The sequence below is a fragment of the Haliaeetus albicilla genome, chromosome 26 (genome assembly GCF_947461875.1).
Source record: "Haliaeetus albicilla chromosome 26, bHalAlb1.1, whole genome shotgun sequence".
In the NCBI taxonomy this organism is placed as follows: Eukaryota; Metazoa; Chordata; class Aves; order Accipitriformes; family Accipitridae; genus Haliaeetus; species Haliaeetus albicilla.
The window spans coordinates 5536619-5564304 of NC_091508.1; the positions used below are offsets into that span (position 1 = coordinate 5536619).

At 62.3% G+C, this 27686-nt stretch overlaps 1 protein-coding gene across 7 annotated transcripts; it reads right to left on the minus strand.

Moving 5' to 3' along the window:
- On the minus strand, nucleotides 1–27237 carry TEAD3 (TEA domain transcription factor 3). 7 transcript variants are annotated; one of them, XM_069771716.1, is made up of 14 exons: nucleotides 27018–27237; nucleotides 14369–14622; nucleotides 11168–11232; nucleotides 9131–9193; nucleotides 8937–8999; nucleotides 6369–6380; nucleotides 5898–6035; nucleotides 5628–5671; nucleotides 5459–5520; nucleotides 4962–5065; nucleotides 4658–4831; nucleotides 4331–4471; nucleotides 3944–4096; nucleotides 1–2846 (listed from the first exon to the last, which is right to left on the minus strand). In XM_069771716.1, exons 2-14 carry the CDS (start codon nucleotides 14502–14504, stop codon nucleotides 2733–2735), a joined length of 1269 nt encoding a protein of 422 aa, XP_069627817.1. In that variant the 5' UTR covers nucleotides 14505–14622; nucleotides 27018–27237; the 3' UTR covers nucleotides 1–2732. The 7 variants fall into 7 exon arrangements, with proteins under 7 accessions (XP_069627817.1, XP_069627814.1, XP_069627815.1 ...); XM_069771713.1 differs by having other exon boundaries at nucleotides 4962–5095; nucleotides 27018–27233; XM_069771714.1 differs by lacking the exon at nucleotides 27018–27237 and adding an exon at nucleotides 15180–15199 and having other exon boundaries at nucleotides 4962–5095.
- Between the last annotated feature and the right edge of the window lie 449 nt (nucleotides 27238–27686).

A 27686-nucleotide genomic window follows, 5' to 3' on the forward strand; every position in this document is an offset into this window, starting at 1 on the left:
TTGAGCCAACCCATGAACAAATAATTTTAATGTTTTTTTTTAGCAGACCGTAGTTTTCTCGGAGCTCCACAGTCTCCTCTCTTTGAAGTTGGACAGATACAGTAAACACAACAAATATATGATACAACCCATCACAGCTGGATTAAAAAAAAATACACAAAAAATATAATACATAAAAAAATGGATTTTTAACATTGTGGACTGACACAGCTCTAAAAATGGTGATTGTAACCCTGGTAAGCTTTACAAAGTCTTTAAAAAAATAAAACAGTACTTCATGTGAAATTCATAAATACACTGGAGGAGAACAGAGGGGCTTGGGGGGGGGGGTTGAGAAAGTGTCTCTGGGATTGTGGCTAAACCCCGGCCGGGGCCGCTGGGGCCACCAGGCAGCGTGTGCGTGGGGTGCAGGTGGGCACCCCGGGACTTGGTGCAGGTGGGGTGGAGGGATGCAGGGATGGAGCGAGGGATGGAGGCACAAACCGGTCCAGTTAAAGAAGAGCTTTGTCCCCTGGCAGGGCCGGGAGCAGGGCACGCCTGTGTTTTATGGCGGGGAAGTTTTGAGTTTTCATTCCCAGAGATTTACATCAGTGAGTGAAACGGAAGAAAGAAAAAGAACCACGAAACAACAAACAAACATGCTACATATGAGAACTCGGCCGGGCGGCCCCAGCACAGCCCTGGGGTGGGATGCTGGTGCCTTTCCCTGGATTTTTCCCTCTCTCTTTCCCCCCTGCTCCGACCACCCCTGCTCACTGCGGCCACCTCCATCCAGCCCCACCACCGAGTCCTCGCCCGGGCACGGGGCCGGGGTGGCTCTGCCCCATCCCGCAGGGATTGGTGGCTTCTCCCAGCAGCGAGAGGTTGAAGTCCCCGCACCTCACAGGACACGTGGCATCGCGATGGCAGCCAAGGCCCTTTCCTCAGCCCTGGGGCTGTTCCTACTCCTCCGCACCCAGCAGCATCGAACCTAACCCCCCCTGCATCCCAGGCTCCAGCACCCCTCAAACCACTCCTGCCCTCCCGCAGCACCCAGCTCTGCAACTCCCACTGCCTTCACTCTCCCACCGGCACGAGAAACCCGGCCAGACTTGCCCATCTTGGGCTCTCCATCCCCCTGCCAGCCCCCTGCCACCCTGCTCCATGCCACCGCTGCAAAATCTGACCTCTGTCCCTCTGCGTCCCCCCCCCTGCACCCCAGGGATGCTCTCCCTAGGCTCTGCCTTTGCAGCCACAGCCTCAGGACCGGGCACGTTGCCTTGGCTTATTTTGGGCTGCAGCCACAAAAATATCTCCAGGCAGACCCAGTCCCCTGTCCTGGCATCCCTCCTGTCCTCTGTCCCCTCTTTGTCCTCCCTGTCCCAAACTCTGCCCACCTGCAGCCTGGTCCTGCATTGCACAATGTGCTTTTCCCTGCACGAGCCGCCTCCCCAGCCGCTTCCCGCGGGATGCAAGTGAGCCGGCCAGAGCGGCTGCAGGGAGCAGCTGAAACCAGAATAGTCAACACAGAAAAAAGGAAAAAAAGGTGAAAAAAAAAAAAAGAAGAAAAAAAAGGTGGAAAATGTACATATGCAAAGTAAATCAGACAAAGCCACCCTCACTGCTCTCCTCATTACTCCTCAGCAAGCAACCATGGGGTGGGGGGGGGGGTATGTTTAGCCTGAGCCACCCCCAAGTGCAATTCCTGAAAGCACATGCAGAGCTCAGGGGATCCCACTGCCACATAAAAACCAGCCTCCGGTCTGCAGCAACCCCCGAGAAATGAAGACACCCCCCCAAGCCTTCCCTGCAGAAACCAGCTCCCCATGCCCAGCAGTTTTGCTGCATGGCTCCGACCCAGCAAACTCAGCTGCGTCACCTCCTCCGGACACCGGCACGGTGCAGGGGTGGCAGAAGAGCAGGTCCCGGACACCACAGAGGGGCATAATCCTGATTACAAGCATGGTGTCTTTTTAAAAAGTATTAAAAAGCACTTCAATTTTAAAAAAAGGGAAAAAAAAAAAGAGCCATAAAAAAAATGGTTTGCATCGTCGATGCCCTCCCGCCTTCAGCGCCGCCAGCTCCCGGTGCCCCGGCTGGACACAGAGAAGGAGCATCCTGGGTGCCGGTTCCCGGAGAGGCGGCAGCATCCCCCTCCACCGCCCTGCCCTGCCCTTCTCCTACCTGCTCCCACCTTGGCACGTCTGTCCCCACGTCCCCACCGCCACCCGGGCTCTGCCAGGCAGTACCGATGCCGTGGCCGCTGCCATGCCAATCGGTTTCGGACCAGACGTGGCACAACGCCACGTCCTCCAGCCCGTCCGCGCTTGCTCCTCTCTGCTCGGGACCAGGACCGCATCTGAGTGAGGTGGGGGAGCGAAAGGAGGGGTCATCCTCCGCACCGATGTCCCGCTGCTGGCGGTGGCACGGCACGATCCCGGCCTTCATCGGCGACACTGAAGGGCCGGTCTCTCCCCATCCAGTGCCGGACGCAGGTTTCCTTTCTCCCTACGCTTCCTTTCCCATTCTTCTTTTTTTTTTTTTTATTTATTTAAAAAAAAAAAGAAACTGTTCCTAAGTAGAAAACATCTGCGATCGCAAGTCAGTCTTTTTTGGCTATTGTTTTTCTTCCTCCTCCTCCTCCTCCTCTCTTCAAATGACTTCTCACGAGGCAACGGGCACGGGCGGCTTTTCTGCACGGCCCCCTCCCTCCCCTGTGCACCCCTCGTGCCCCTGCCCGTCCCCGAGGGCCCCTAGTCCTTGACCAACTTGTACACGTGGTGCTGGGCGCCGTGCTCGCTGGTGGAGACCTCGAAAACGAAGGCTATGCAGAGCAAGGTTTCCTGGGTATCCCTGTTCGTAACAACCTGCGGCAGAGCAGAGAGCGCGTTAGGAGGGAGCTGTGCCCATGGGGAGACGCTGTTATTCGGGGGGGTTGCACGGGCTCAGGTACAGCCACTTTATTTGCACCATCAAGATTTGCTCCCTGTAATTCAGGGGGTTGCATGAGCTCAGGGACAGCCACTTTAACTGCACCACCAAAAATGTGCTACCCAATTTTTGAAGGGTTGCATGGGCTCAGGCACAGCCACTTTAATTGCACCACCAAAAAATCACTACCTGTTATTTGGGGGGTTGCACAGGTTCAAGCACAGCCAATTTAATTACACCAGCAAAAATTTACTACCCAGTTTTGGAGGGGGGGGTTGCATGGGCTCAGGCACAACCAAATTAATTGCACCACCAAAAAATTACTACCCATTATTTGGGAGACTTACACAGGCTCAGACACAGCCAGTGTATTTGCACTGCCAAGGCTGGATGCCCCGGGGCTGGGCAGCGCACAGCAGGGATGGCAGGGTCGATGCAAGTGTGGGCTCCACGCTTGTCCTGGTTTCAGCTGGGATGTAGTTAGCTGTCTTCCTAGTAGCTGGTACAGTGCTGTGTTTTGAGTTCAGCATGTGAAGAATGTTGATAACACTGATGTTTTCAGTTGTTGCTCAGTAGTGTTTAGACTATAGTCAAGGATTTTTCAGCTTCTCATGCCCAGCCAGGGCACCTGACCCAAACTGGCCAACAGTGTATTCCATACCATGGGACGTCCCATCTAGTTTAGGAACTGGGAAGGGGGGGGCAGGGATTCGCCGCTCGGGGACTGGCGGGGTGTCGGTCGGAGGGTGGTGAGCAATTGCCCTGTGCATCATTTGTACATTTCAATCCTTTTATTACTACTGTTGTCATTTTATTAGTGTTATGATTATCATTATTAGTTTCTTCTTTTCTGTTCTATTAAATCGTTCTTATCTCAACCCAGGAGTTTTACTTCTTTTCCTGATTTTCTCCCCCATCCCACTGGATGGGGGGGGAGTGAGTGAGCAGCTGCGTGGTGCTTGGTTGCTGGCTGGGGTTAAACCACAACAACGCTCCTGGTGGGAAATGCTCCCTGGAAAAGGAGGGAAGGTACCTGCAGGATGGTGAAATTCTCCAGGACGCTGTTCATCATGTACTTCTCCGGGAGGTGCTTGAGTTTGTGGATGAAGTTGATCATGTACTCGCACATGGGAGACCGGTGGATGCGGTAGACGAACCGGCCGTTCTCCAGCCGCGCGTACTCCGTCTGCGGGGGACAGCCGGGGTGAGCAGCCATCCCATGGGAGCCGAAAAACCGCAGGGGATGTGGGCACGGGCAGGTGGTGGCCAACTGGGACATGGTGGAGGTGTCCTCTCTGCTCCACCCATGGACAGGCATGCATCCATGTGTCCTACACCCAGCTCTGGGACTTTCTTTATCCCGGGACCCCTGTGGACCTGATTCCCACCCCTTCCCAATGCAGTAGGGCACGGGACTCACCTCCACCTTCTCCACGACCTGCTTCCCAAAGGAGCACACCTTGGTGGAGACCGTGATGGTCATGTTCTCTGCACTGCTGTACTGGCTGCTGACACCATAGAAAGTCCCCGGCCCATCCTGGATCGTGCTGTTCAGATCCGCCTGGAGAGATGAGAGGAGGGAGAGGGTCCCGTTAGGTGCCATCACACCCAGTTCTCAATGGGGACAGGGGACACCGGCATATGGAGTTACTCAGGGTAGTCCTGCTTCACCAGCAGGGTGCCCAACCTGCAAGGAGTCCATGGCTCAAGGACAACCGTCCCCATCCTCATCCTCCCAGCATCATACCCAAAATTTGACGAGGAAGAAGGAGTTCTGGGGCCCACGCTCATAGAGCTCCTTGAGGCCACCTTTCTTCTCAGGGAACTTGTCATAGATCTGGCGGATGTCCACGGCCTCCAGCAGCGGATCGCTGTACGAGGGGTTCGTCTGGCCGATGTGCACGAAGAGGTGTTTGCTGTACTGTAAGGACCGGGGCAGGGGAGGGAGAAATAAAAAAAAAAAAGAGAGGTCAGATGAAAGCAAGATGCCACCAAGCACAGGGATGGGCACCATCCCACCCGGGTGGTGGGGACACGGAGGGGACCATTACCGTTTCGGCATCCCGTGGCACCTCCATGAAGGCGGAGTACTCGAGGAGCCGGAGCTTGGCGGAGGCGATGGTGCGGTCCTGCCAGACGGGCACGGCCGAGGCGGCTGGCGGGAGCGGAGCCAAGGGCTCGTAACCTGGGGTGGGGGGGCAGCCATGAGCTGGGGCGAGCCCCCCCTCTCCCTGCACTGCCATGGCTCTGCTGTCCTTACCGCATCCCCCCACCCTTCCGTATCTCCCAGCATGAGGATTTTCCCATGGGGCAGCCAAAATATGGGATGTGCCAGTCCCGCTCCTGGGGACACACAGCCGGGAGCAGCAGGGTCCCGCTCACCATGGAACTTTTCACCAGGTTTAAACTGAGGCTTTTCCCCCAGCAGGGCTGGGGACAGGACCGCAGGTTGGTGGCACTCTGGGTGGGAAGGTGGCATGGGACAGGGGACAAATAGGAGCTAGCAGGGGTGCAGGGTCCCCTGCAAGGGGGCAAGGACAGCACTTACTGGCTAGTGATGGAGGCATGGGTGGCTGGATGGGGTAAGCTGGTTGTGCAAACGGTTTAATGCTGGAAAATAAAGAGCATCGTTAGGTTAACGAAGCCTGGATCGCCCCAGCCCCTCACCAAGGGGGGATCCTGCCCAGCACCGGGCAGCGGAGGGGTCTTGTACTTACTCCTGAGAGGGTCCAGGCTGTCCTGGGATAGGCCCACTCCAAAACTGTGGGAACAGCACAGGGAAGAGTCAGCGGCTTCTGAACCCTCCCAAATTCCCCTCCCCACCTACTGCAAATCACGAGGAGCCCCCAACCTCCCCCCTTGCATTGCCACCGCAACCAAGGGGCCATCGAACATCCCCCCATCCCTGGGAGGCTTGTACATGGGGATCCATGTCCCCCCCACACCCCAGGGTGTCCCCATACGGGGGGGTGTGGGGCTGTCCTCACCCTGGGGGCAGCAGAGAAGACGGCCTGAGGAAGAGGAGGGGGGGGGCTGAGCTTGTTCTGCAGGACGCTGGCCGACACAATCTGTGCGGAGGACATGGAAGCCATGCTCTGCAGAGCCTTATCCTTCGAGACCTGGTCCTGGGGGGGAGACAGAGGGGACAGGAGGGAGACGGGGGTTACAGGGGCAGACTGAGCCCCCCCCCCGCAAATCCAAGTGTGCCCGGCAGGTTTTGCAGAGCTCGGAGCTGGTCGTGCAGCCTGGCCAAGGGAACAGGGCAGGTGGATGCCCCCCACCCTTAAATGCACCCATGTTAATTAATACTTGAAGCTTGCAAATGTCCCCTGGGCAAGAGCTGCTGGGTCTGGCAGGTGTCCCCGCTCCCCCGGGGACACAAAGGGTTTAGCCCCTCCAAAGAAGGGGGCAAAAGGTAATGGGGAATAGATGACATCACAAACTCAAGCTCAACTTACCAAGTTCATGGCCTGTCCGCAAAAGAAAGGAAAAAAAAATGTTAGAGCATCATGGGAGCCTGCGGGCACTGTGTGCACCCCCCCCAAGCTGTGTATCCCCCACCCCAGCTCATCACCACATTCTGATTTGGGGAGCAAACCCCTCGACCCAGCTGGTCACCAGGGGATGCACATGGTGGGCACCAATGCCTGGGCTTAATCCTGTTGGGAACAGGATGCCAAAACCCCCCTGCTATTTTATGGGGTTGCTGTGGCAAGCCAGGCCTGTGCCTCTGTTGGCTTTTTAATTCCTTTTACAGCCTTTAATATCCTTTACAACCTCCTCAGCAGCCCCCAACGCTTGCAACCAGGGCACGGAGAAGAAGAGCCGCCTGGGTCCTGCCCGGCAAAGGGCACCTGCACCCGGCTGCCCGGGGATGTTGGCATCAAATCCCCAATAGGCACCACAAGGAAGACCCTGGGCACAAACCCCCTATGCCATATGTGCATTTATATAGAAGACCAATTATTTTTCCTTCTCCCTTTTGCTCCGGAGGTCACAGCAGCACTGGGCAGTAGCGGAGGGCTCTGAGGTCTTGCCCTGGGGCCGGGCTGCTCCTCCAGCCACATCACCAGGACACGGGTGTGCTGGTCCCACCACACACCCTCTGTTTTCCCTCTGAACCTTCCTCAGGGATCAATTGCTTCATTTATTTTCACCTGGAGCAGGGCAGGAGTGGGGGCATGCAGCCACATGTTGGGCAGCACTAACACGCACATGACTGCAGCTTAAAAATATATATATTGCTCACGGAAGGGAGTTTCCATTCAACAGGACAAGCGCTGGGTGAGGGCAGAGTGCTGCCTGAGCCGGGCTTTGCCTCCAAGTATGGCTGGGAAGGGATGTTCTGCATCCACAGCATATCACTTCAGGGGATCTCTGCCCCCGCTGTTCCCTACTGGATTCCTGGAGTCAGCATGGCCAGGGATGGAGAGCACAGCCATGGACACCGGCCTCCATCCTCAGACCCCTGGGGTCACTCCTGCCTCTGATTCCCCCTTGCACTGCGCTGTGTGGCAAGGAAAGCCTATTTAATTTTATTTATTTATTTATTTATTTAGTGCAAAGGCTTCTGCTGTTGCTGATCCTGCTGCCACCCCCTCCCTGGCTGCACCTCTTGGGGCTGGGAGCTGGGTTTAAAAGACATACAAGCCCAGAGGAGCCTCCCAGAATAGTTTCAGGTGCCCTTTCCCGGCTTCTCCCAGCAGACCAAACCCGCCGGGGTGTGGGAGCCCTCCTGGCACCCCACTTATAGGGCACCAGGGTCCCTGCTGAAGGGCTTTGGAGGGCACGACTTGGTGGGCTCCCAGCCAGCATGAGCCAGAGGTCCTTAAATCTTTGGGGACCAAAATGCCAGCACCAGCTCTGATGGGTGGCCCCTGCTGCCAGCTTCAGTGCTGGAGGCTTGGACACAGCACCCAGGATGGGGCAACTGGGACGTGGGGAGCTGGCGATGCTTTTGGGACCTTGAGGTCACAGCAGTGGGGTTGAAAGGTTTTCTGGGCTCCCACACCCTCGCCAAGGCAGCAGTTCCCCCCTGGATCCTGCTCTCCGGTGTGACAGCACAGGGATTATAACCCAGGAGCATCCCGGGCTGCGCAGCCCAGCCGGGAGCTGGCTGTCCCCAACAGGCAGTCGTGCACTGGGGACCTCTCTGTCCCCCACCTTGCACCATCTGGGTCCAACCCGAGCGGGGCTCAGTCCTTCGGCGATGTCCCCAGTCCTGCCCATACCCCCCCCATCATCACCCTCCCCACCACCGCCACGGTTACGGAAGGGTTAGTCGGGCTCCAGTTAGGAGGAAGGAAGGAAAGAAAAGCCGACCAGAGAAGAGAGGATGATCCAGTTTTTCCTCGCTCGGCTCCCTTGGCCCCTGGAACCATGGGCTGCTCTGGCACCATCATGCCCCCTCCCCAACAGCATGGCCCCATCCGGACCCGCTGCCACCCATATATCCCTGACGTGCCACCTGGCATGTACAAGCCACTGGGCTGACAGCCTGCAGGGACCCCCAGGACCACCCCTGCTTCTGCCCACATCCCACCGGCACCCGTCACGAGCAGGGCCAGGTCTCAGCTTGTGGGGGAGGCCCTTTGTACCCCTTGCTTGAACCTCACTTTGCCTCGCTGGCTGCTCTGGGGGGTCCTTCCCCTCCTGGGAGAACCCCTGATGGCCCAAAAGAGGAGGCAGCCCTTGTGTATCACTGGAGGAGGGTTTAAACCCCCATTTCTCCGTGGGGTAGTCCTTGCCTGGGTGAAAGGAGAGGATCTGACACCCAAATTCACCCTCCTGGGGGAGAGGGAAGGGCTCTGGTGTTCCCACAGCTGGACCCCCCTCCCTTGCACTTCTCTCTGGGCATCCCACAACAATGCCACTAAAAATCATCCGGTCCCAGGAGCCGAGGGAGAGGGAAGAAAAAAAAAACACCAAAAAAAGAGAGGTATAAAAGAAAGCAAGCAGCACACCGCAGAGCCGAGTGCGTTAGTCGTCAGCAGGCAGGCCAGGCGGGGCCGGGGCGGAACGCGTACCTTCAGCTTGGACTGAATCTCACGAGATTTCCGTCGGGCAAGAACCTGCAAGTGGCTAGAGACCTGCAGAGAGAGAGCAGAAGGAGAGGGGGAACAGCAGAGCCGTCAACCAGAGGAAAGGAGGAGGAAGGAAAGGGGCTGCCCATGCTCACAGAGACACCGCCGCAGACACCTGGGCAAGGGCACCAACGTACCTTGATGCCAACCTGGTACTCCCGCACCTTCTTCCGAGCTAGAACCTGTATGTGGCTGGACACCTAGCGCCCGCCACGCCGTTCGGAAAGGAAAATACAGAGAGCGTGAAGATATGTTCCCCCCACAAGGTGGGATGCTGTCCCCGGGGAAGGGAGCGTGGAGAAGGAGGAGGGGGAGCATGTGGGGCTGCCGGGGTGATGCTCCTGGAGATGCTGAGGGTCCTGCGCCCACCGCGAGCTGGAGGGAGGAAAAATGGGGGGGGACACCCCGGTGCTGCGCTGATTGATGCTGGTTTGTGGCCCCACCCCAGTTGGGGTGAAGCTCCTCAGAGTGAAGCTGCTGCTGTTGTGGGGTCCACATTTACCATCTCTTGGGGCTTCCCAGACAGAGAGAACCCCCCAACCCCTGCGAGTGCAATGAGCTGCTGCTTGCACACAACACTGAGGATATGGCCCAGCTGGTTTGGGGGTGCCCCTGGGTTACCCCAGGTGGGGCTGCAGCAGGACTGCCAGTCCCAAGGGAGATCCAGGAGGGACTGGCTCATTCCCTGAGGGCTCCTGCTGATCTTGCAGGTGGGAAAGGTGAGAAAAGGGGGTGGGTTTTTTTGTGTGTCCAGACCCCTATAAGAGCAAGATCCAAAGAAAAGGGGCTGATGTACAGGCAGGAAAGGCGCAGCATGGCTGGGGTGCCTGCCCCAAGCCCCAGGCAGGGTGGGAGTCCTGCACCCACCGGGCATTGGGGCTGATTTCAGCAAGATCCTTTTCCCACCAGTGCCAGGCTGTCCAAGAAGGGACACCAGGCTGTCCAGGACACGACTGCACAGAGGGGACAATGCCCCATGCACTCTCCCCTGTGCCTTTCCCGAGTCCCCCTGGAGCATCGCTTTTGCACAGCACCACATCCTTCCCTCCACGAAGGGTGGGCCCAGGGGGTCCAGTTAAGGCTTTAAAGCCAGAAATAAAGAGCTGCTCAGCGCTGGTCTGAACACAAGGACAGTGGCCAGACTCTGGTCCCTCTTCCTCCAGCATCAATCCTAGAGGAATGTCCCCCCCAGTGTCTGGGGACCAGCATCCCTCCCTTGCAGGGACTCGTGGCATGGGCCAGTCCCAACGTAAGTATCCCCATGTCCCAAACCCATCCATCCCCCTGCGATGGGAGATGCACCCACTCCCCAGCATCCTGGGCCACCGGCTCTGCCAGGACAGGCGGCATGGCTCCTGGCTGGAGGCCACCACGGATGGGAGGGAAGAGCCACCAGACCTGTGACAAACGGACATGTCCCATCGAGGGCTGTGGCAGTCCAGTCCTCAGACAGGTCTGGTCTCTGGCACGAGGGTGCAGCGAGGGCTCGCAGCTGGGACGGATGCGACCCTGCCCACAAAATGTGCAGGCAAAGGAGGACCACTGCGTGCTCCCTGCCCTGCCAGCATCCCTGCCTGCGCGCTGCCTGCCCCAGCATCCAACCTTGCAAGGCAGAGAGGTCGGGGCAAGGGCTCTGTGGTACCTCCAGGCCCCCCAGGACCAGCACCACAGCCTGTCCCCTGGCCGGGATGGGGATGCCTTGCTCTCAGCCTGGGGGCTTTGGGGGTGCCTTCACCGCGGCATCCGGCACAAGCGGCGTAAAGCCTGGCAAGGGGCAGAGGTGGGAACGGTCTCTAGATGCAGGTGGAGCAGCAAAAAGATGCATGCAGTTGCACACAGAAGCCCACACGACTTGGATGGAGATTTCAAGGGCTCCTGCCACCCGTGGGGTGACCCCAGCTAGGCAGGGGAGGCTGGGTGCTGCCTGCCCCCGCACCCCAAATTTCAGGGCATCCCCAGATCAGGCTGGGACAGACCAGCCCGAGGGTGTTTGTGCTCACAGACAAAGCTCCTCACGGAGGACGAGGGTCCTGCCGGCAGCAACGGTGGCTCCAGGAGGGGACGCAGAGGACGGGCGACGCAGCCGGACACCCGCTCTCCCCCAGGCTTACCTGGCACCCCCCTCCCACCCCCCCTAAGCTTTCCCAAGAGAACAAGCAGAGCGATGGCCTCACCTGCTTCCTCGTCCGTGTCTTCCCCGTCCGCAGCTTGATGTACCGGGCTATCAGTTCGTTACGACCTGCCGGCAGAGCCAAGGGGTCAGCCCCGGGGAAACGGGGGGGCCAGGGCCATCAGCCCCAAAAGGCACCTCCAGCCCCCAGCCCGTCCTGCCCAGCCCGGCCCGATGATGCTGGTCCTTAATGAGGCCGGTCCTTAATGAGGAAGGCACTGCCAGGAGAAGGCACTGCCAGGAGAAGGCACTGCCAGGAGAAGGCACTGCCAGGAGATGGCGCTGCCACGACAGCTGTCCGGCCCGAGGGGACATCGGGGTGGCCTGAGGGGACATGGGGGTGGCCAGCCCCCCCCCCCCCAGCCCAGGGGGACCCACCTTGCGGCCCCCCCACCCCAGCGGCTTTGGCAACCCCCAGATACAGGAGGGTCGGAGGGGGGGGTGACAGCCGCCAGGGACCCGCCGCCACGGCGGTGTCCCCAAACACAGGCAACCACAGCCCCCCCCCAAAAGCCAGCCCCGCTGGAGCACCCCCGGGGGAGCCCATCAATCCGCTCCCCGCAGCCCTTCCCACAGGGGTCCTGGGGTGCCCCCCCTGGCACCCCGCTCCCCTTTTGCAAGCCGTGCTGGCCTTTGCACCAGTATTTCCTAACGTCCTGGGTCTAATTCGAAGCAGAAGTTGCTTTTGCGCCACATTTTAGGGGCCAGCTGTGGCCAATCTACGTTCAAACGTCAGAGCAGCTGGGAGCTTTCTTCTCCCGGCCCTGGCCCCGGCCCCCCCGCCGCCGCGCCCCCCGCACACGGGGGCGGCCAGGCACGCCAGATTTATTTTAATGGACCAGATGGTCGCGGTTGGAACTTGTCGAAATGCCCTTGGAGCGGGTTTTGGCTTTAAAAAAAAAAAAAAAAATCCCTTTAAAAAAAAAATACACACACACACACACCACCCCCCCCACCTCTTCCACCCCAGCCGGCCCCCTCCCAGCCCTGGAGCAACTGGGCCCTCCTGGAGGGGGGACACACATGGGGACAGACAGGGCCAGGTGCTGCGCGGGGACGGCTGCGCCTTGGGGTGCCCGTGTCGGGCAGGAGCCGATGGGTGGGTGGCTGGGTCCACCGTGGGTCCTGGAAACGGGAGCACCCTTTGCATGGCCAGCACAGCACCCCGGTGCCACCCCGAAGCACTGAGCACGGCTCCCGGCTCACCAGCCTCATTAGTGCTTAACGAGGGCCAGGACCCCAAGTGTGTCCTTTAAGCCCAGGTGAGATGATGCCCACAGCAGGGTGCTGCCAAGGGGTGCGGGTGCGGGGGACACCAGTCCCGAGCCCCAGTTTGGGGGTACGCCTTCACCGAGCACCGCAGCATCCCCCTTTGCACATCCCGCTCCTGAGTCCCATACCTAGCCCGTGGGAAAGAAATATGGGAAAGAAATGTGGGTGCCTTCATGCACCCCAGTGGAGCAGTGCCAGCCCAGCACCCAGTGCCCAGCACCCAGTGCCAAGCATCTCCTGCACCCATCCTGCCTCGCACCACGTCCCCGCCACCGCCCTGGGCTGCACCCTCGCAGCCTCCCCCCGCAGCTGTCCCCGTGCCCGTGCGCCCCGTCCCTGTCCCCCGTGATTCACCCGGGGCTGTGCCATTCCCTCCGAGAGGGCACGTCCTCCTCCAAATTACCACATTCCCCAAATTCCTCTCCCCTGACACCACCACGTGAACCAGTTGGACGGGCTGGGTTAAAAATAACCCAGCGGGCAGTGAGTGAGAGAGAGGGCCAGCGTGCCCGGCCTGGCCCCCCCCAGCTCCCACCTGCTTCGCCACCCCCACACCATTGGCATCAGTGGGGCACCGGCTGGCATGGGCATGGGCATCCCATGGGACCCCCCAAAAAAGGGGTGGTGTTGGTGAGCAGTGGCACCGGCACACCTTTATGTCAGATGCTGGCATCGCCTCGGCCACCGGTGGCCCTGGGGATCCTGGTAAGCTTGGCACCGCCAGCCGGGGGTCCCGGGGGGTCCCGGTGGGGAGGTGCTGGAGAGGGTGGGGGGAGATGAAAGGCGGCCGGCGGGGCCCGCTGCCTCTTTAAGCAGCTGCCAGATGTCTCCGAAAGGCTGGAAAAACCGGTCGGGGCTCGGCGTGCTGCGCGGGGCCAGGCTCCCGGCGGCACTTCAGCTATTCCCGGAGAAATCCAAAAAATGCACCCGCTTGGGAAGCCCTGTGCTCCCCCCACAGCCGCCAGGCCCAATGCCCCGTATTGGGGGCCCTGGCAAGCAGGGTGGCATGGGGAGCTGGCGTGGGGAGGGGGACAGTGGCACGGTGCTCACCGCAAAGCCTCGTCCCCTTTGCCCCTCTGTGCCAGCAGCACGTGAGCCATTGCGGGTGACGGATGCAGCATCCCGGGCGGGTGTATTTTGGAGGCTGAGGATGGAGGCGCTGGGCTTGGTCCCTTCGTCACCGCGGGGTGACGGTAACGTGGCAACCTGTCCCCCTGGGGGTGACATCATGGGAGGTGGAGAGGAGGAGGGACCAGCCCCTACCCCGGCAGGGATGAGGATACCATGGCACCTTCCACCGTTCTTTGGTGGCACCATGCGCCCTGCGCCAGCATCACCCCCTGCCTGCGTCATCCATCCTCATCTTCTTCCCCCTGGTTGCAGAAAGGCACCAAGACAGAGGTGTTTCGGGACATACGAGGAACTAGGCTGAGACCCGCCCCAAACTCATTGCACCAGTGGGGCCGACCAGCCCCGCTGCTGCCAACAAAGTCACCGAAAGCTGAGCCGGGTTGCTGGTGGCTTGGGGTGGGCGGGTGGCCCTCGCCACCAGGTGCTCTCCGCCACCAGGTCCGGTTGGGGAAGGTTTGGGGAGCGACGCGGAGGCGCACGGGAGCCGGAGGGCTGGCACTGGCCCCGCAGTCCTGCGCCCGCTCCCTGCCCGCACCCGCTCCCTGCCCGCACCCGCTCCCTGCCTGACGGCTTCACCAAACCAGTTGGTCCGGCAGGGCCGAGAGAGGGAGGGAGCGGGAGGGAGAGCCAGCGCAGAGGGAGGGGACGTGGGTCACTGCCACCTCCCCGGTCCAGCTCCGGGATGCACCCGGGAAAGCTGCTTTCGGGGTTGCAGGGTGCTCAAGGACGATGGCCCGGTGTGAGTTTGGGGCAGGAGGTTTTGCTTCACCCCCGGCCGCCCCATCCTGCCCCCATCACTCACCGTACATCTTGCCCTCATCCGAGAGGATGATTTTCCGCCGGCCGCAGGGAGGGTAGATCGCCAGCGCCTCCTGGAAGCTCTGCTCGATGTCCGGACTCCACACACCCTCGGCATCATTGTCCAGACTCTTGTCCATGCCGTCCTGGCCATCTTCCCGCCCCTCCCCGGGGCTGCCGCTGGCGTTCCAGCTGTTGGACGCTATGGTGCTGGCTGCTCTGGGCTCCGACCCCGAGCCCCCACGGACACACGACAACCTGCCGGGACACAGGGGACATCCGTTAGACCCGGAGAGCCTTGTTGGGGGTATGGGGTTACAGTGACAGCATGGTCTCAGGTCCGTCCCCAGTGCTGGCCCTGTCCCTACTTGCACCCAGGGCTGGGAGCAGCATCCTGGTGTGAGGCATCAGAGACACAAACAGGCTTTCTTTGGGAGCAGAGCCATGATTTCCATGAGTACCCCCAAAACCAAGCCACAAGTGACCACCCAGGGTCCACTCAAATAAAGTTTGTGAAGGAAACAGCCCGGATGCTGCGTTACCCGTACGAGCTGCTCGGGCGCCCGGCGCCCACGGGTGACACAACGGGGTGGCAGCAGCCCCGCAGCCTGTGAGCCCCAACCCCGCACCAGTACCCGCTGCCACCCAGCCACCTCTTCGGGCAAGCTGGCCCCAAAACCACCCCCAGCCCCAAAAATCCCCGTTCCACCATGCCTGGCAAAGGCAGAGCTGGGATTTGAAGGGAGACGCTGGGCGGCTCCAAGCCAGACCCCGTTAATGGGAACCAGGTGGCCGGAGCCCTCCGGCAGCCCTACCCCTGGCACTGGGAGAGGCCCCCAGCCCCGAGGATGCTCGGCCGGGACCCCGGGCGCTCCCTGGCCGGTGGGTGATGCCAAGGAGCCTTCAACCCTCCTCCTCCTCCCTTTGCCCAGCTCCCGGCGCAGTGTTTTGCAATAACATGTTTGGCGGCAGCTGCCGGCGGTGGGAGCGGAGAGGTGTCTCCTGCGCCGAGCTTCCCGGACGAGCTGGGAGTGTACAAAGGTCTCCGGCGCAGACATCTCCTTTTAAAGGAACTGCAGAAGCCCGCTGGCTCAAGCGCGCTGCAAGGCCTCTTTTTTTTTTTTTTTTTTTTTCTTTTTTAAAAAAAGAAACTTCCCCCCCCCCCCCGCCATCTCTCTCTCCCTCGTCGTGATGTGATGTCAGCCCCTCCGGGTCCCCGCCGCCCGCCCCTGCCCGCCGTCCCCCCCCGCCTGCCGCTCCCCCTCTTGCCGAGCACTGTGGCCAAATAAGGAGAACTGGATTGTAGGATCGAGCCAGCCGGCCAAGGGAGGGATGGCGGCAGCGGTGTCGGACGGGCCTGCGGCACCCCGAGTCCCGCGGCACCCCGAGTCCCGTGACACCCCGAGTCCCGCGGCGTCTCGGTTGCGCTTGCTGCTGGGGTGCTCCGCCGAGGCAGCCCCCGGGAGGGATGGGTTGTCCAAAGCGAGCGGAGCGTCGGGGATGGGAGGGCAGCGGGAGACCGGGACGAGGCGGCAGGCAGGGACGGCAAGGGTGGCACGTGGGGACGGTCCCGGTGGGACCCCCCTGCTTCCCCCCACCCTGCAGCCCAGCAAGCGCAGCGGGGCTCCGTCCCAGCGCGGCGCCTACAATGGTGTGTGTGGCTGCCTCGGCCAGGTGCCGAGCCCCGGCTGCGCCATGGCAGCCCGAGACCCCCCTGCAGACCAGGACCTCCGAGACATGGGGGAACCAGAGACCCCCCAGCTGCACCACAGCAGCCCAAGACCCCACAGTCCTGCAGTGACCCCAGAGCCCACGGTGGCCTGGGACCCCACGGCAGCCCAGGACCCCCCCAGCTGCACAGTAGCAGCTCAGGAGCCCCCAGCCTTGAGATCCCACAGTGGCCTGGGACCCCGCAGCCCTGTGCCAGCCCGGGACCCAGCAGCGTCCCAGGACCCCCCAGCACTACGGGGCTGCCATCAGCTCACCCCAAGAGGGGAAATCCCCAGGAGCTGGTGCTGGGGGGGGGGTGGCTTTGCAGGGACCAACCAGACCCCCTGCTCTCCCCGACTGATGGGTGCTTTTGGGGCCAAAGACAAAGCTATAGGGCCAAGGACGAAGCTATAGGGCTGAAAGCAAATCTATAGGGCTGGCTGCACCACTGCAGGCAGGATCCTGGAACAAACAGCGTGACCAGTGCCCTGGGTCACCGTCCCCATCCCGGGCATTGCCCGCACAAGCAGGGTGCCGGCTGCCTGCACACCCAGCCTGCGGCACACATGTCCCCCCATTCCCCAGAAGCTCTCCAGTCCCCCTTCCCAGCACCCCCAGCCCCTTCCCACCCCATTGCGCCCCTGGCAGGGAAACCCCAACCCAGCCTTTCTGGGGAAGCGAGGAGAGGAGGGAGGGCGATGCCGGGGCCTCGGCCAAGGTGCGAGGAAGCAGCTCCTCCTCCACCAAACCTGCTTTTGGCCAGGCCGAGACATTGGATTTCCTGGAGGGAGGGTGCAAGGCACCGCGCTGACGCAAGGCACGGCTGAGCGCTCCACCCAGCCCTTACAAAACACCAACAACAGGAGCAATTAGGAAACCGGCATGGCTGGACAGCCTGCGGAGGGACCGCCGGCCAGACCTGCTCCGGGCAGGGAGGGGACCGGACCTGCTGGAAAACATGTCACCGGCTCCTGCCTCCCAGCTGCTCCCCGGGGACCAGGGAGAGAAGCCCCTTTGCACGATGCAGGCATCTCTGCGGGGCTTGGGCACCCCAGGACCATCGATCCGCAGTGGGGATGCTCGCCCCGCCGTGAGCAGGGATGCTTGCTGGCACCCATGCCAGGAGGGTGCCCCTGCACCCAGCTCGCTCACCCCTCTGCACCCTGCTTTTGTGGGGTGCCACGCTCCAGCCCAAGGCTTTCGAGGGTGCTGGAGGGGGGCTGCACCCTTGCGAGGTCCCCCCAGCGGGTGCGGGATGGGTGCCCACAGCAGGCAGGGGAGGATGCCGCCAGGGCAGCCCTTATCTCCCCGCAAGGCCAAGGCTGCGCCAGGAGACGGGGACGGCGTTCCCACGGGCTCGCAGAGCTCAGCCCTGGCACCGCGTGTGGGGGACGCGAGGGAAACCTGGGGCTTGTGCAGGCAGCCAGGCTGCAGGCAGCTGCCTGGTCAGCGAGAGCTGTTTGGGGCTGGAGAGCCTGGAAAAGCAACGAGAAGCCTCTTTAAACCCTGCAAAAGCAAAGCGGAGGGTTGTAAAGAGGGAGGGGTGCTTGGGAGACGGGTGTTTTCGGGTGGGTGGGGGGAAGGAAATATTTTGGCGGCAGCGGCTGTGGTCAGAGTGGTGCGGTGGGCACCCCGCTGGGGCCGGGCGCGGGTGTCGAGGTCAGGAGCAGGGTGCTGCCGGGACCAGCACAACCAGCCGAGATAGGGATCGGGTCGAGGGTGTGCGGGGCAGCGTGGCAGAGAGCACTCAGGGCTGGGAGCACGGGGACATCACTGCTCAGAGCCGAGGGCTGTGGGGCCGCGACGTGGGCAGAGGTGCCCACTGCCCCCACAAAGCCCCTGGGCATGGGGCAGCACGCTGTTCCCATCCCTATCCCATGCTGCCCATTTGGGGGAAACGGCGTGTTCCTCCTCCCCAGCGTGCTCAGCCCCAAAAGCGTTGCCCCACGTCATGTACCACGAAGCACGACCCCAGCAGCTCCCACACTGCCCCAAATCCCTCTGTCCCAGCTGCACTGGGGTGCACAGCAAAGAACCGGGGTCTGCCCAAAGCAGCAGGACGATGCCCCACCACCCACCTGGCCAAGCACCCTGCCACGCCACCCAGCTCTGCCTTGGCCAGTGTCACGGCACAGGGACCGATGCCTCTTGACGTGCTCCTTGCTGGCGCTGGCCCCGGCCACCCCTGCCTTCCGGTGTCACCCCTCCCTGGGTGCAGCCCCCAGGCTGCCGCTCTCACCCTTTGCAAACTGGGGGGGGGGGCTGGCTATTGTCACAACATCCCCCTGAACCACCGGGGATGCAGGGCATGGCCACCGGCATCCGTTGCACGAAGGGGCCTGCAGCACAGCATGTCCCCAGCTGACACCATCCGGGGGGACAAAGTGTGGGGCAGAGCAGCCCCAAGGTCCCCTCCTTACCGGGGGTTCCCCTGACCCACGGCGGAGCAGCACCAGGACCCCACAGGATGATCCCCCGCGGCGCTGGGGACAATGGGGAGGCCAGCAGACCCTGCAAAGGTTGGGGGGAGTCTAGCTGCATCCCGGCTCCATCCCGCCTTCCCATGCGGGGGGCCTGGGGCGATCCAGCCCTCCTCCCTCCCGCCCTGCACCCAGACCCCACGGCAAAAGGATAAAAGTTCACCGACAAGCCCGGGCAGGCATGGCACAGCGCGGTGCTCAGCCTCGCACCAGCACAGGCAAAGCACCGCCACCCACGCCAGCCCCGGCGGGGGGGACGCAAGAGACCACCGTCACCCCCTCCCCATCACCGTGACCGGTGGCACCCGAACCCTGGGGGGCAATGGGGGAAAGGAGCCACCATCCTCCCCGGTGCTGAGTGTGCAGCCCCCCGCCGTGGCCGGCTCGGGAGGGGGGCTGGGAAGCCACCCTGGCCCCGCTGCGGTGATGTCCCCAGGGACAGCTCTCCGGTGGGGACACCGAGAGGGGCTGCTCCATCACACAGCAAGCTCTGCAAGACCCCAAATGAGCAAACCCCAAAGCCGAGGCTCCCGGGCACCCCAGCTCCTCCCCGTGCCCCCCCCAGCACATCGGGGCTCAGCGACAACATGGTTGGGGGTGTGACAGCAGGCATCAATTTGTAGGCAGGTAGAGGCCTTCGTTACCGTGCTCCTCATTTTGGGCAGGGGTCATTAACGTGCTCCTTGTTTCTATGGCCGGGGGTGGCATCCCCGCTGCCGCCTCTGCCCACCTCGTAACACAGCTGGGAACAGGGCGGGCAGAAAGGCTGCCCGCACCGTCGACAGAGCCACCAGCTCCGGAGAGCCCTTCGAAGCAAACTTGAAAGCCTTGGGGTTCCCGGGGGACCCCAGGAAGGCCACAACATGCCAGGGAAGATGCCACCCTGTCCGCTACCAACTCCAGCACCGTGCACAGAGCCCGGACGCTCTCGGCTCGGCTGAGCACGACCCTACAGCACTTTTCTTGCAATAGCCAAGAGCTTTTTGCAGGAACCCCGTATCCCTGGCAGCTCGCCCAGGGACCCTTTGGGAATGCCCCATCCCATGTCCTGCCCCAGACCCTGCCCCGGTCCCACAAGGGACATCGTCCCGGTTGGCACGTGGCCGTCCCAGGAACAACCAGCACCCATCGAAGCGGGCGACAGCGGCCGAGCGAGACCCAGCTCGGCGGGGAGGGCGGTGGAAGGAGGTTTGTTTACATCGCGCTCCTCTTCCAAACAGCTCTCCGGCTGCGGTGAGGGATTCCCCGGCTTGGGAAGGGAAAGGCGGCCGCCCTCCTCCCTCCCACCCAGGTTTGCACCTCCCTGCTGGGGAGGACCAGCCACCTTCTCCCCAAAGGGACCCACGGCGTGGGCTGGGGACCCAGGCGGTGGCAGAGCCCCCCATGCGCCAAGCCGGCTCCTCGTGAGACAGCCCGACTAATTTCCTCCCCTCTATCGCTTCCTGTCCCTTCCGGCTTGGCGGGCGGCTCAGGAAGCAATCGGAGCGGGGAAACCGCAGGAGGCCACGTGGCAGCATCCCACCGGGGTCCGTGGCGCTGCCAGGGCTGCCCCGGGCACGTGCCCCCCAGCTCCAGCCAGACCCCCGCAGCCAAAGGGTCCGCCAGCTCCCAGCAAAGCCCTGAGCCCCCACCCAGCAAGGATGCAGCTGGTCCTCACTCAGCGGCACGAGGCTGAGGGATGCTCAGACCCCTCGTCCTAAAGGGCTGTGGGCAAACAAGGAGGAAACTTGAGTGATTTGCCCCCAAAAAATTTGGGCAGGGAAGACAGAGAGGATCAGGCAAACCCCAGGCCACAGCCCGAGACGCTCCCTCCTAACGGCAGAACCGCGGGCGTGCAAACCAACTCCTCCATCTCCTCCTCTTCCTCCAGCCCCGGTAGGGCAGCAGAGCTGGGTTTCGGCTGCTGGAGGACCTGAGCCGGTTCTGCTCAAGCCTCCAGGCTCAAGACCTGAGGGCAGGGGACAGACGGACACCGTAACCCAGCTTCCCTCCCTGGCCCAATTACGGCCGCCCTGCCCAGCCAGGACGGGGCGTTTCACCCAGCAGCGCATAAATAGAAAGCTTTTGCAGCATTAATTGCTCTCTGCGTTATGAAACGAGCTGGATGGAAACAACAGGGTTGAAGTTTGCTGCCGGGGACAGGCCACCGCCATGGCCATCCCATGACACCCCCAGCGTCGGTAGCCTGTGGCATGGCCAGCGCCGGGCATGGCACTCGCTGGGGACCATTGAATTTGCTTTGTTCCTGCGTCAAAATACTCCCATCCCGGGATGTTTCCCACTGAACATCCCCTGAAGATGAGCTCAGGGTGGCCACTGTGTCCCAAGTCCCCGGAGACTCCCAGCACCGCTTGTCCCAAGGGGAAGCCAAGGGTCTCTGGGGTTAGGGGAGCCCCGGGGGAGCCCCGGGCCAGGCAGCCCCGTGCCTGCAGTGGGCTGGTGTCCCACCACCTGGGTGGGCCAGGCGTCCCGGGTACCCTGCCAGCCCTCAGACCCACTCCTGGGAGAAGAAATGCCTCCACGGAGGAGTTTCGGGTGCCGCTGACCCCATTTTATGCTATTGCAGCAGGGCCAGGGAAAACGTCTTCCAGGGGCCGCCGGCTGCCAGGCGAGGAGGAGGAGGAGGAAGGCTGCAATGCATTTCACACCCGCCCCCAGCCGCCTCCACCCCCGCGAAACCCAACCCTGCCCGGGGAGCAGCTGCGCCCGCTGCCCGCACCGTGGCACCCACCGGAGCCCGGGGCCACCACCACCGCGCTCCCGGCTGAGTGACCAAGAGGAGAAACCCGGCAGGGTGGGGGGGTTGCAAGAGCTGATCCCCCCCCCCCAGGCACCCAAGACACAAGGCAGTGGGGGGCTGTCAGGCGTTACCGTCCCAGCTGAGACATGGAGATGTCCCTGGCTGCCAGAGTCGGGCAAAACGTGACACAGCAATGTCACTTGGCCACTGTCACCCCTGCGAGGAGGCACGCTTCCCTGCCCTCCTGCGCTGACTTCACGAAGCTCAGGGCAGCACCAAGCTGAGGTCCTGCATTTAATGCACGAGCCCGTACGCACTGCCTCGCACAAACCGCATCGGCAATTTATTCCCAGAAAGGGACATTTCAGTTTCGCACCATTTTACTGTGTGCCATCACCCCAGACCGGCCCGGCAATCAAACTCTCTTGCATGCCAGGAGCACACCGGGTGCCCGTGGCAGAGCATCGCCTTCTCCCAGCACCTCTCGCCGCTGCCCGAGCTGCGAGCTGGAAACGGGCACAGCAACTCCTGCTCCCGCAGATTGAAAAATTGCTCTGGAATCCTCGGGGAGGAAAGTTGCTAAAAATACACGAAGGCAGTATTCTTGGTAAAAGAAGGAGCTCCAGTAAGAAGCATGGCCCAAGAGTGCCGGAGAGCCCAGCATGCCATGCTAGCCCCCTGCCCAGCACGCCGATGTCCAAACATCGGAGCCGGACCCTGACCCTGACCCCTCCGCTCCATGATGCCACCCGGGCAAGGCTGCAAGCGGGATACAGCGGCCGCCCCATGCGAGAACCGGAGCCCAAACTCATGCCATAGATGAGCACAGGCGCTGGCGAGCACCAAGCGAGCACCCTGCCCAACTCGTCCACCAAGCACGCAGGCAAGAAGCTGGGCAGGGGAAAAAGCAGGGTCTTGCACCAGACCTTTGCTCCTGGACTGCGAAGCGCCCAGATCTTCCTGCTAATAAAAACCCGACGCTCGCTTGGGTCGGGGGCTCGCGTGCCTGCGTGCGGGTGTGCTTTTTCCAAAACTCGAATTGCCTAAGCCGGGGGGGCGAGTGGGGGGGAAAAGCAGGAGCTGGCTGCCTCTGGGGGAAGGGCGGGCGGCGAGGAGCTGGCATGGGAACGGCAGCCCATCCTCCACGCACGCCGCGCCGCTCCGCGTCTGTAAACTTTGAACATCTTCCGGAGAGAAGTTAGTGGCTATTGTGAACAGCTGGATCTAATTTTACGAGGAGCGAGGAGGAGACAGTCGTGGGGAAATAATAAGGCTTGGCGCTCCCAGGCGAGGATCCCCGAGCCCGGCCAGCCCTCCTGCCTCCACCGCACCCCGCTGGGGGGGAGCGCCGGCAAGACGGCCATGGGGAAACTGAGGCACGGAGCGGCACGGGGCTCAACCGCACCCTGGGTAATGCAAGCCGGGAGTCCAGGCGTCCAGGATATTGCCCTTTGTGCGTGTCCTCAAACCCGCCACCCCTCCAGCAGCCAGGGTATCGGCGGTGGCATGGCTCTTGCCCACAGTGGAAAACCAGGCTGCCGATGCGGGGCCACTTCCTTGACCCATGGCAGCATCTTCAGACCGGGGGACCCCCACGCTCGCTCTCGATGCTCGCGGGCACCACGGCGCGACACATCCCTCCAGCCGGCTGCTTCCCGCGAGGCTCTGCCCACCTCCTAAAATTAGCTCCAGCTCTGCTGTCCCATCCCCGGCCACCCCCCGCAGCCGGGGGAGCTCTGCCAGCACACACTCCGGGTCTGTACCGATCCCTCCGGCGGTGAGGGGGAAGGGGATAAACCAACCTCCTCCATCTCTTGCATCTCGCTTGCCAGCCGCAAGCCACCTGCGAGCAAGCTTTTCCCGGCATTATTCCTTACAGGGTGAAGCGCGGCCCTGAAGTGCGCTGAAGTCACCTTCTTGTGCCTCTGGCTCATAAGACGATGGCTGAGGATGAGCTCCGGGTTGGCTTTAGCCAGCTGAGACCTGGCACATCTCGTGACACACCCAGTGCCCAGCTGGAAGGCGGCGGTGATGTGCGCAGTGGGTGCACTGGGTTTCGGTGCCGCTGCTGTCTCATGACACGTAATGGGGGACGCTGGGGACATCATAGTGTTGCATCCGTTTGGACCAGGTGAGGGGACACGCTCTGGCGGGATTTGCGCCACCGGGATGGGACACGCTTCGTGCAATTGAACACTCGTGTTTCTCCGGACCTTTCTGCCGCAGGATCCCATCGGCTGTGCCAACACAGAGCCCTACGCGAACGTCATCCCCGCAGGGCCACCAGCTGCCACCCCCAGAGATGAGACCGTGGGGTTCACAGCCTGTCACCTCCAAAGGGCTCAGCCACGCGTGCTCACCACGAAACCCTGCAACGAGCTGCACGGGGAGCCCGAAACGACACCCAGCACCGTATGACCCCCCCCGCTCCCCGCCACCACGGGCAGGCGAGTGGCCATCCGGCACCACGAGGAGGTTTTGCCAGGGCCCCTCGCTCCCATTTCACAGGCGGGGAAAACCGAAGCACCGGGAGTTGTAGCGGCGTGTCCAGACCCGCAGCAGGATCCGGCCGCGTGTTATCTATCGTGGCGGGGGGGGATGGGGGGGCTGCTCCTGCCATGTGCCCGCTGCAGGCTGGCGCGGGGCACGGCCCCGCCGGCTTACCCCATCATTACCTTCCCTCCCTCCCTCCAAAAAAACATTTCATAAGCCGCCACGTGACGGTGGCAATAGCGAACGCCCACGCGCTTCAGGTGCCTGCCCCGACCGCAACACGCAGGTGCCTGGGCTCGGCCGCCACGGCCCCCGGCATTCTCCTGGCCCAGGCACCGACCCTAAATAACACCTCGGACGCAAGGCTGAGAAGCTCAGAGCATGGCCTGGCCACCCCAGAAATCTCCCGGGGACTGGAATTCCCAAAATCAAATGTATTTGGTTATATCCCATCCACCAGCCGTGCCCAAGGTGGTGCAAACACCATGGCAGCCTCGCCAGCCGCTTGCAATTGTCATCAAGGATTTAATAAGAGAGAGGACCTCCTAGAGATGGGATATTTTTTGGACAGCATCCGTCCCATCCGTTGACAGACAGAGGGATCCCAACCCCACAGAGAGCCCTAGGATGGCTCTTGCCATGCAAATCCCAGCAGCACCCTTGATTAGGGCTTTGCAGCCCATTCTCCTCTCTTCCTCTCCATCCTCTGCTCCCAGAGACAGGAGGAGAGGTACTAAGGCAGGAAAACATATTTTTTCCCCGCAAACAGCCAAAAATTGCCCATTTCCCCCCTTTCCAGCCACTGTGTGCCCGCCCCACTCCTGACACCGAGCTCACCTGCCACCAGCCTCCTGCTCGCTGCGTGTTTGACGGGAGATGCGCAGTTACTTGCTTTTTAATACATTAATTATAGCTGATTACCACTGCCACCCCCACCTCCCCAGAGCCACAACCTGCTCACACACTGCCAGGAGAAGGCTCCTTCCTTCAGCACAGCGCTGGGGCCACCGGGACTTGCCTCCTGACCCGCTCGGTGGTGGCAAGATGAGGATTAAATGGCAATTAAAAGGAGATGCTGTTTCTGGTATCGTGATAAATAGTGACCGCATGTTATGGGAAATGGACACAAGTCCCTTTTATTGATGGACGTGGAGGCTGGAGAGGGGTTTGCTTTGCAGGAGGGGGATATTTAGAGGTGGGATGGCTGCTGGAGGGTTCATCTCTGCGCCTCTTTGCCCCCCAAAATGCCCCGGTCAAAGCATTCCCCCGCTCCAAGCTGAGCCCCGAGGCCACAGTCACCCCAGTCAGGACAAGGGTCCTCGAAATACCCAGGTGCCGCTTATGCAAGGCAGCTAGAGCCCGCCGCTTTCGAAGGGTTATTTTTGTTAGAAAAGCCAGTGTGGTGCCAGCTGCGTGCCCACCCCCGGGAGGGAGCTGGGTGCCTGAGATCCCCTGGAGACGGGAACATCCCCCCGTGTCACCCGGCTGGGAGGGGACGGCTGCTCACCCCACACCCATCCGCAGCCCCTTCCCACGGGAATACCAGTCCTGCAAACCCAAACAGGGCCAAATCCAGCACCTCTTCCCAACAGGACACTTGTGCCTGTCCTCTCCGGTGGGGAAGTGCCGGGAACGCCATTTGGGCAGCATCATGGTGACCATCACCTGCCCCGCCAGCGGGGTCCCAGCCCCACCACCCTCCCACCCATTTCTCCCCTGGCTTCGCCGTTGGGTGACCTTGACAAGACCTCGCGCCCCCCCCCCATCCGCTTTGGGGACCCTCTTCCTCCCATCCCACAGGGAAATGACCCACCCCAAAAACTGGCTGCAGGGAAGGGCTTGGGGGCCCCAAGGGCCAGCGGGTGCATGGGGGGGTCACCAGCCTGGCAGACCCCCAATTTTCCACCCATCATCGTGAGCACCCCAAAACCAGGGAGGGGAGGGGGCAGTAGCCCCACTGGCAGGGCCCCCCAAGGTGGCCGGGCAGTGCCAAAGCCCTGACTCACAGCACGCACGTACCCGCGCGGGGTAAAGCGATAGGAGGGGAGAGAGGACGCCGGAGCCCAAAATACCCCGGCGCGCCTGACACCGGAGATTATCGCTTTGCCGGTGGGACGGTCGCCCGGCCCGTCTCACCCCGGCTCCCCGCAAAGCACCAAAAACCCCCAAAACTTCTGCCCTCGCCTTTTCCCCCGCCACCCCGTGCCAACCACCCAATGGCGATGGAGGGCTGCAGGGTGCCCGCCACCCTGGCAGGGCCTCCAGTACCATTTCCAGCTGGTTTCTCCCCAAAATATGGGGGTTTTTTTCTCCACCGGTACAGGCCAAACGCATTGCATAGGGCCTGAGCGGTTTCGGGGGGCGGAGGCGGGCGGCACTGCAAGGGCTTGGCCTTATTTTCCTTCCAAGGGGGTTAGGGGGAAACAAAAACAACAACCCCAAACCCAAGGAGGGTGTAAAAATAAAATAATAATAATAATAAAGATGACACACTGCTGAAAATTATACATCTAATTGCTGCCTCGTTAGCAATGCGCCCCTATGACGAGGCACAAAGTGTTTAGCATACAGTCAGCGTATGGTCATCCCCTACATGCGTGTGACACACATGTAGCGTGACACGCATGTGGCCCCCCACACCCCACCCGGGACAACACACACACACAGACACACGCACCCCCCCTCCGGTGCCGTTTTCCCGGAGGGGTTTCAGCCGGGACCGGGAGGCAGCCGGGGCGGTTTATCGCTTTATATAACGCCTGGCGCCCGCGCCCTGCTCCCGACGTATGGGCTATACCGTACACAAGGCCTCTTTGTAACCCTATAGCCCGCGCCCGCCGCGCACCTCGGGGATGCGGGGGGGACCCAGCGGAGGGGCCCCGGGAGATGGGGGGGGGGGGTTATGGGTGCTTAGCCCCGACGGGGCGGGAGGCTGGGGACCCGGGGGTGGGGGGCACCTTGGGGACAGCCCGGGTCTGTGGCCACCACACGCTGCCCCCCTTCGGGGGCCGTCGGGGGGGGGGTGGGGAGAGGCCCGGGGGGAAGCACCGGGCTACCGGGGAGGGGGGGCGACCCCACCGGCCGCCAGCAGCCGCCGGGGCTCGGTGCAGCCGGAGGGCTGCGGGCCGGGAGGAAGGAGGCGCCGGAGGAGGAGGAGGAGGAGGAGGAGAAGAGGAGGAGGAGGAGGAGGAGGAAGGGGGGTTGGGAGTTTCTTCCCGGCGAGCTCTTACCTGCTCCGTGCTCCGGAGGGGCTGGGCCGGCCGCGGGTGCCGGGACCGGACCGGGACCGGGACCGGACCGGGGCCGGGGCCGGGCCGGGGAGGGCGGCAGGAATGCGGGGAGCGCGGCGGGCTCCCGGGTCCGCGCACGGAGCCAGACGCAGGGACGGGAAAGTTTATGCAAGGGAGGAGCAGAAAGTTGGGAGTCAATCAGGAGGCGGCGGGGCCGGGCCGACCCTCCTCCCTCCTCCCGCTGCCCTCCGCCCTCCTCCCCGGCCCTCCCTCCTCTCCCTCCTTCCACCCGGCCGACCCTCCTCTCCTTCCTCTCCCTCCTCTCCCTCCTCTCCCTCCCTCCCCGGGGCGGCGGCAGCGCTCCCCGACGGGGCAGCGGGAACGCGGGGGCTTCTCCTCCACCGGGAGGGTTGGGTTTTTTTGGGGAAAGGGCAGCCCTGGAGCCCGGTTCGGCCCGGCCCGGGATCTGGGAGCGCCCTCTAGAAGCCTTCCTCACCCTCCTCCTCCTCCTCTTTCTCCGGTCCGCAGCCCCGGGATGCAGCCCCGGGCCGGGGCATGAGGGTGCTGCTGTCCCGTCCCGTCACCAGCCAGCCAGGGTCCCCCGTGCCCACCTTCAGCCCCTTCTGCACATCTTCATCGCCCCCCGTGCAGCCTCACCCCCCTATGTGC

Coding starts and splice junctions, on each gene's coding strand:
- TEAD3 (XM_069771713.1), bottom strand. CDS start 14,504: ATGGACAAGAGTCTGGACAATGATGCCGAGGGTGTGTGGAGTCCGGAC. Junction 11,233..14,368: donor GGATGAGGGCAAGATGTACG/GTGAGTGATGGG, acceptor CTCTGCCGGCAG/GTCGTAACGAACTGATAGCC. Junction 2,847..3,943: donor AGAATTTCACCATCCTGCAG/GTACCTTCCCTC, acceptor GCTCTGCCGCAG/GTTGTTACGAACAGGGATAC.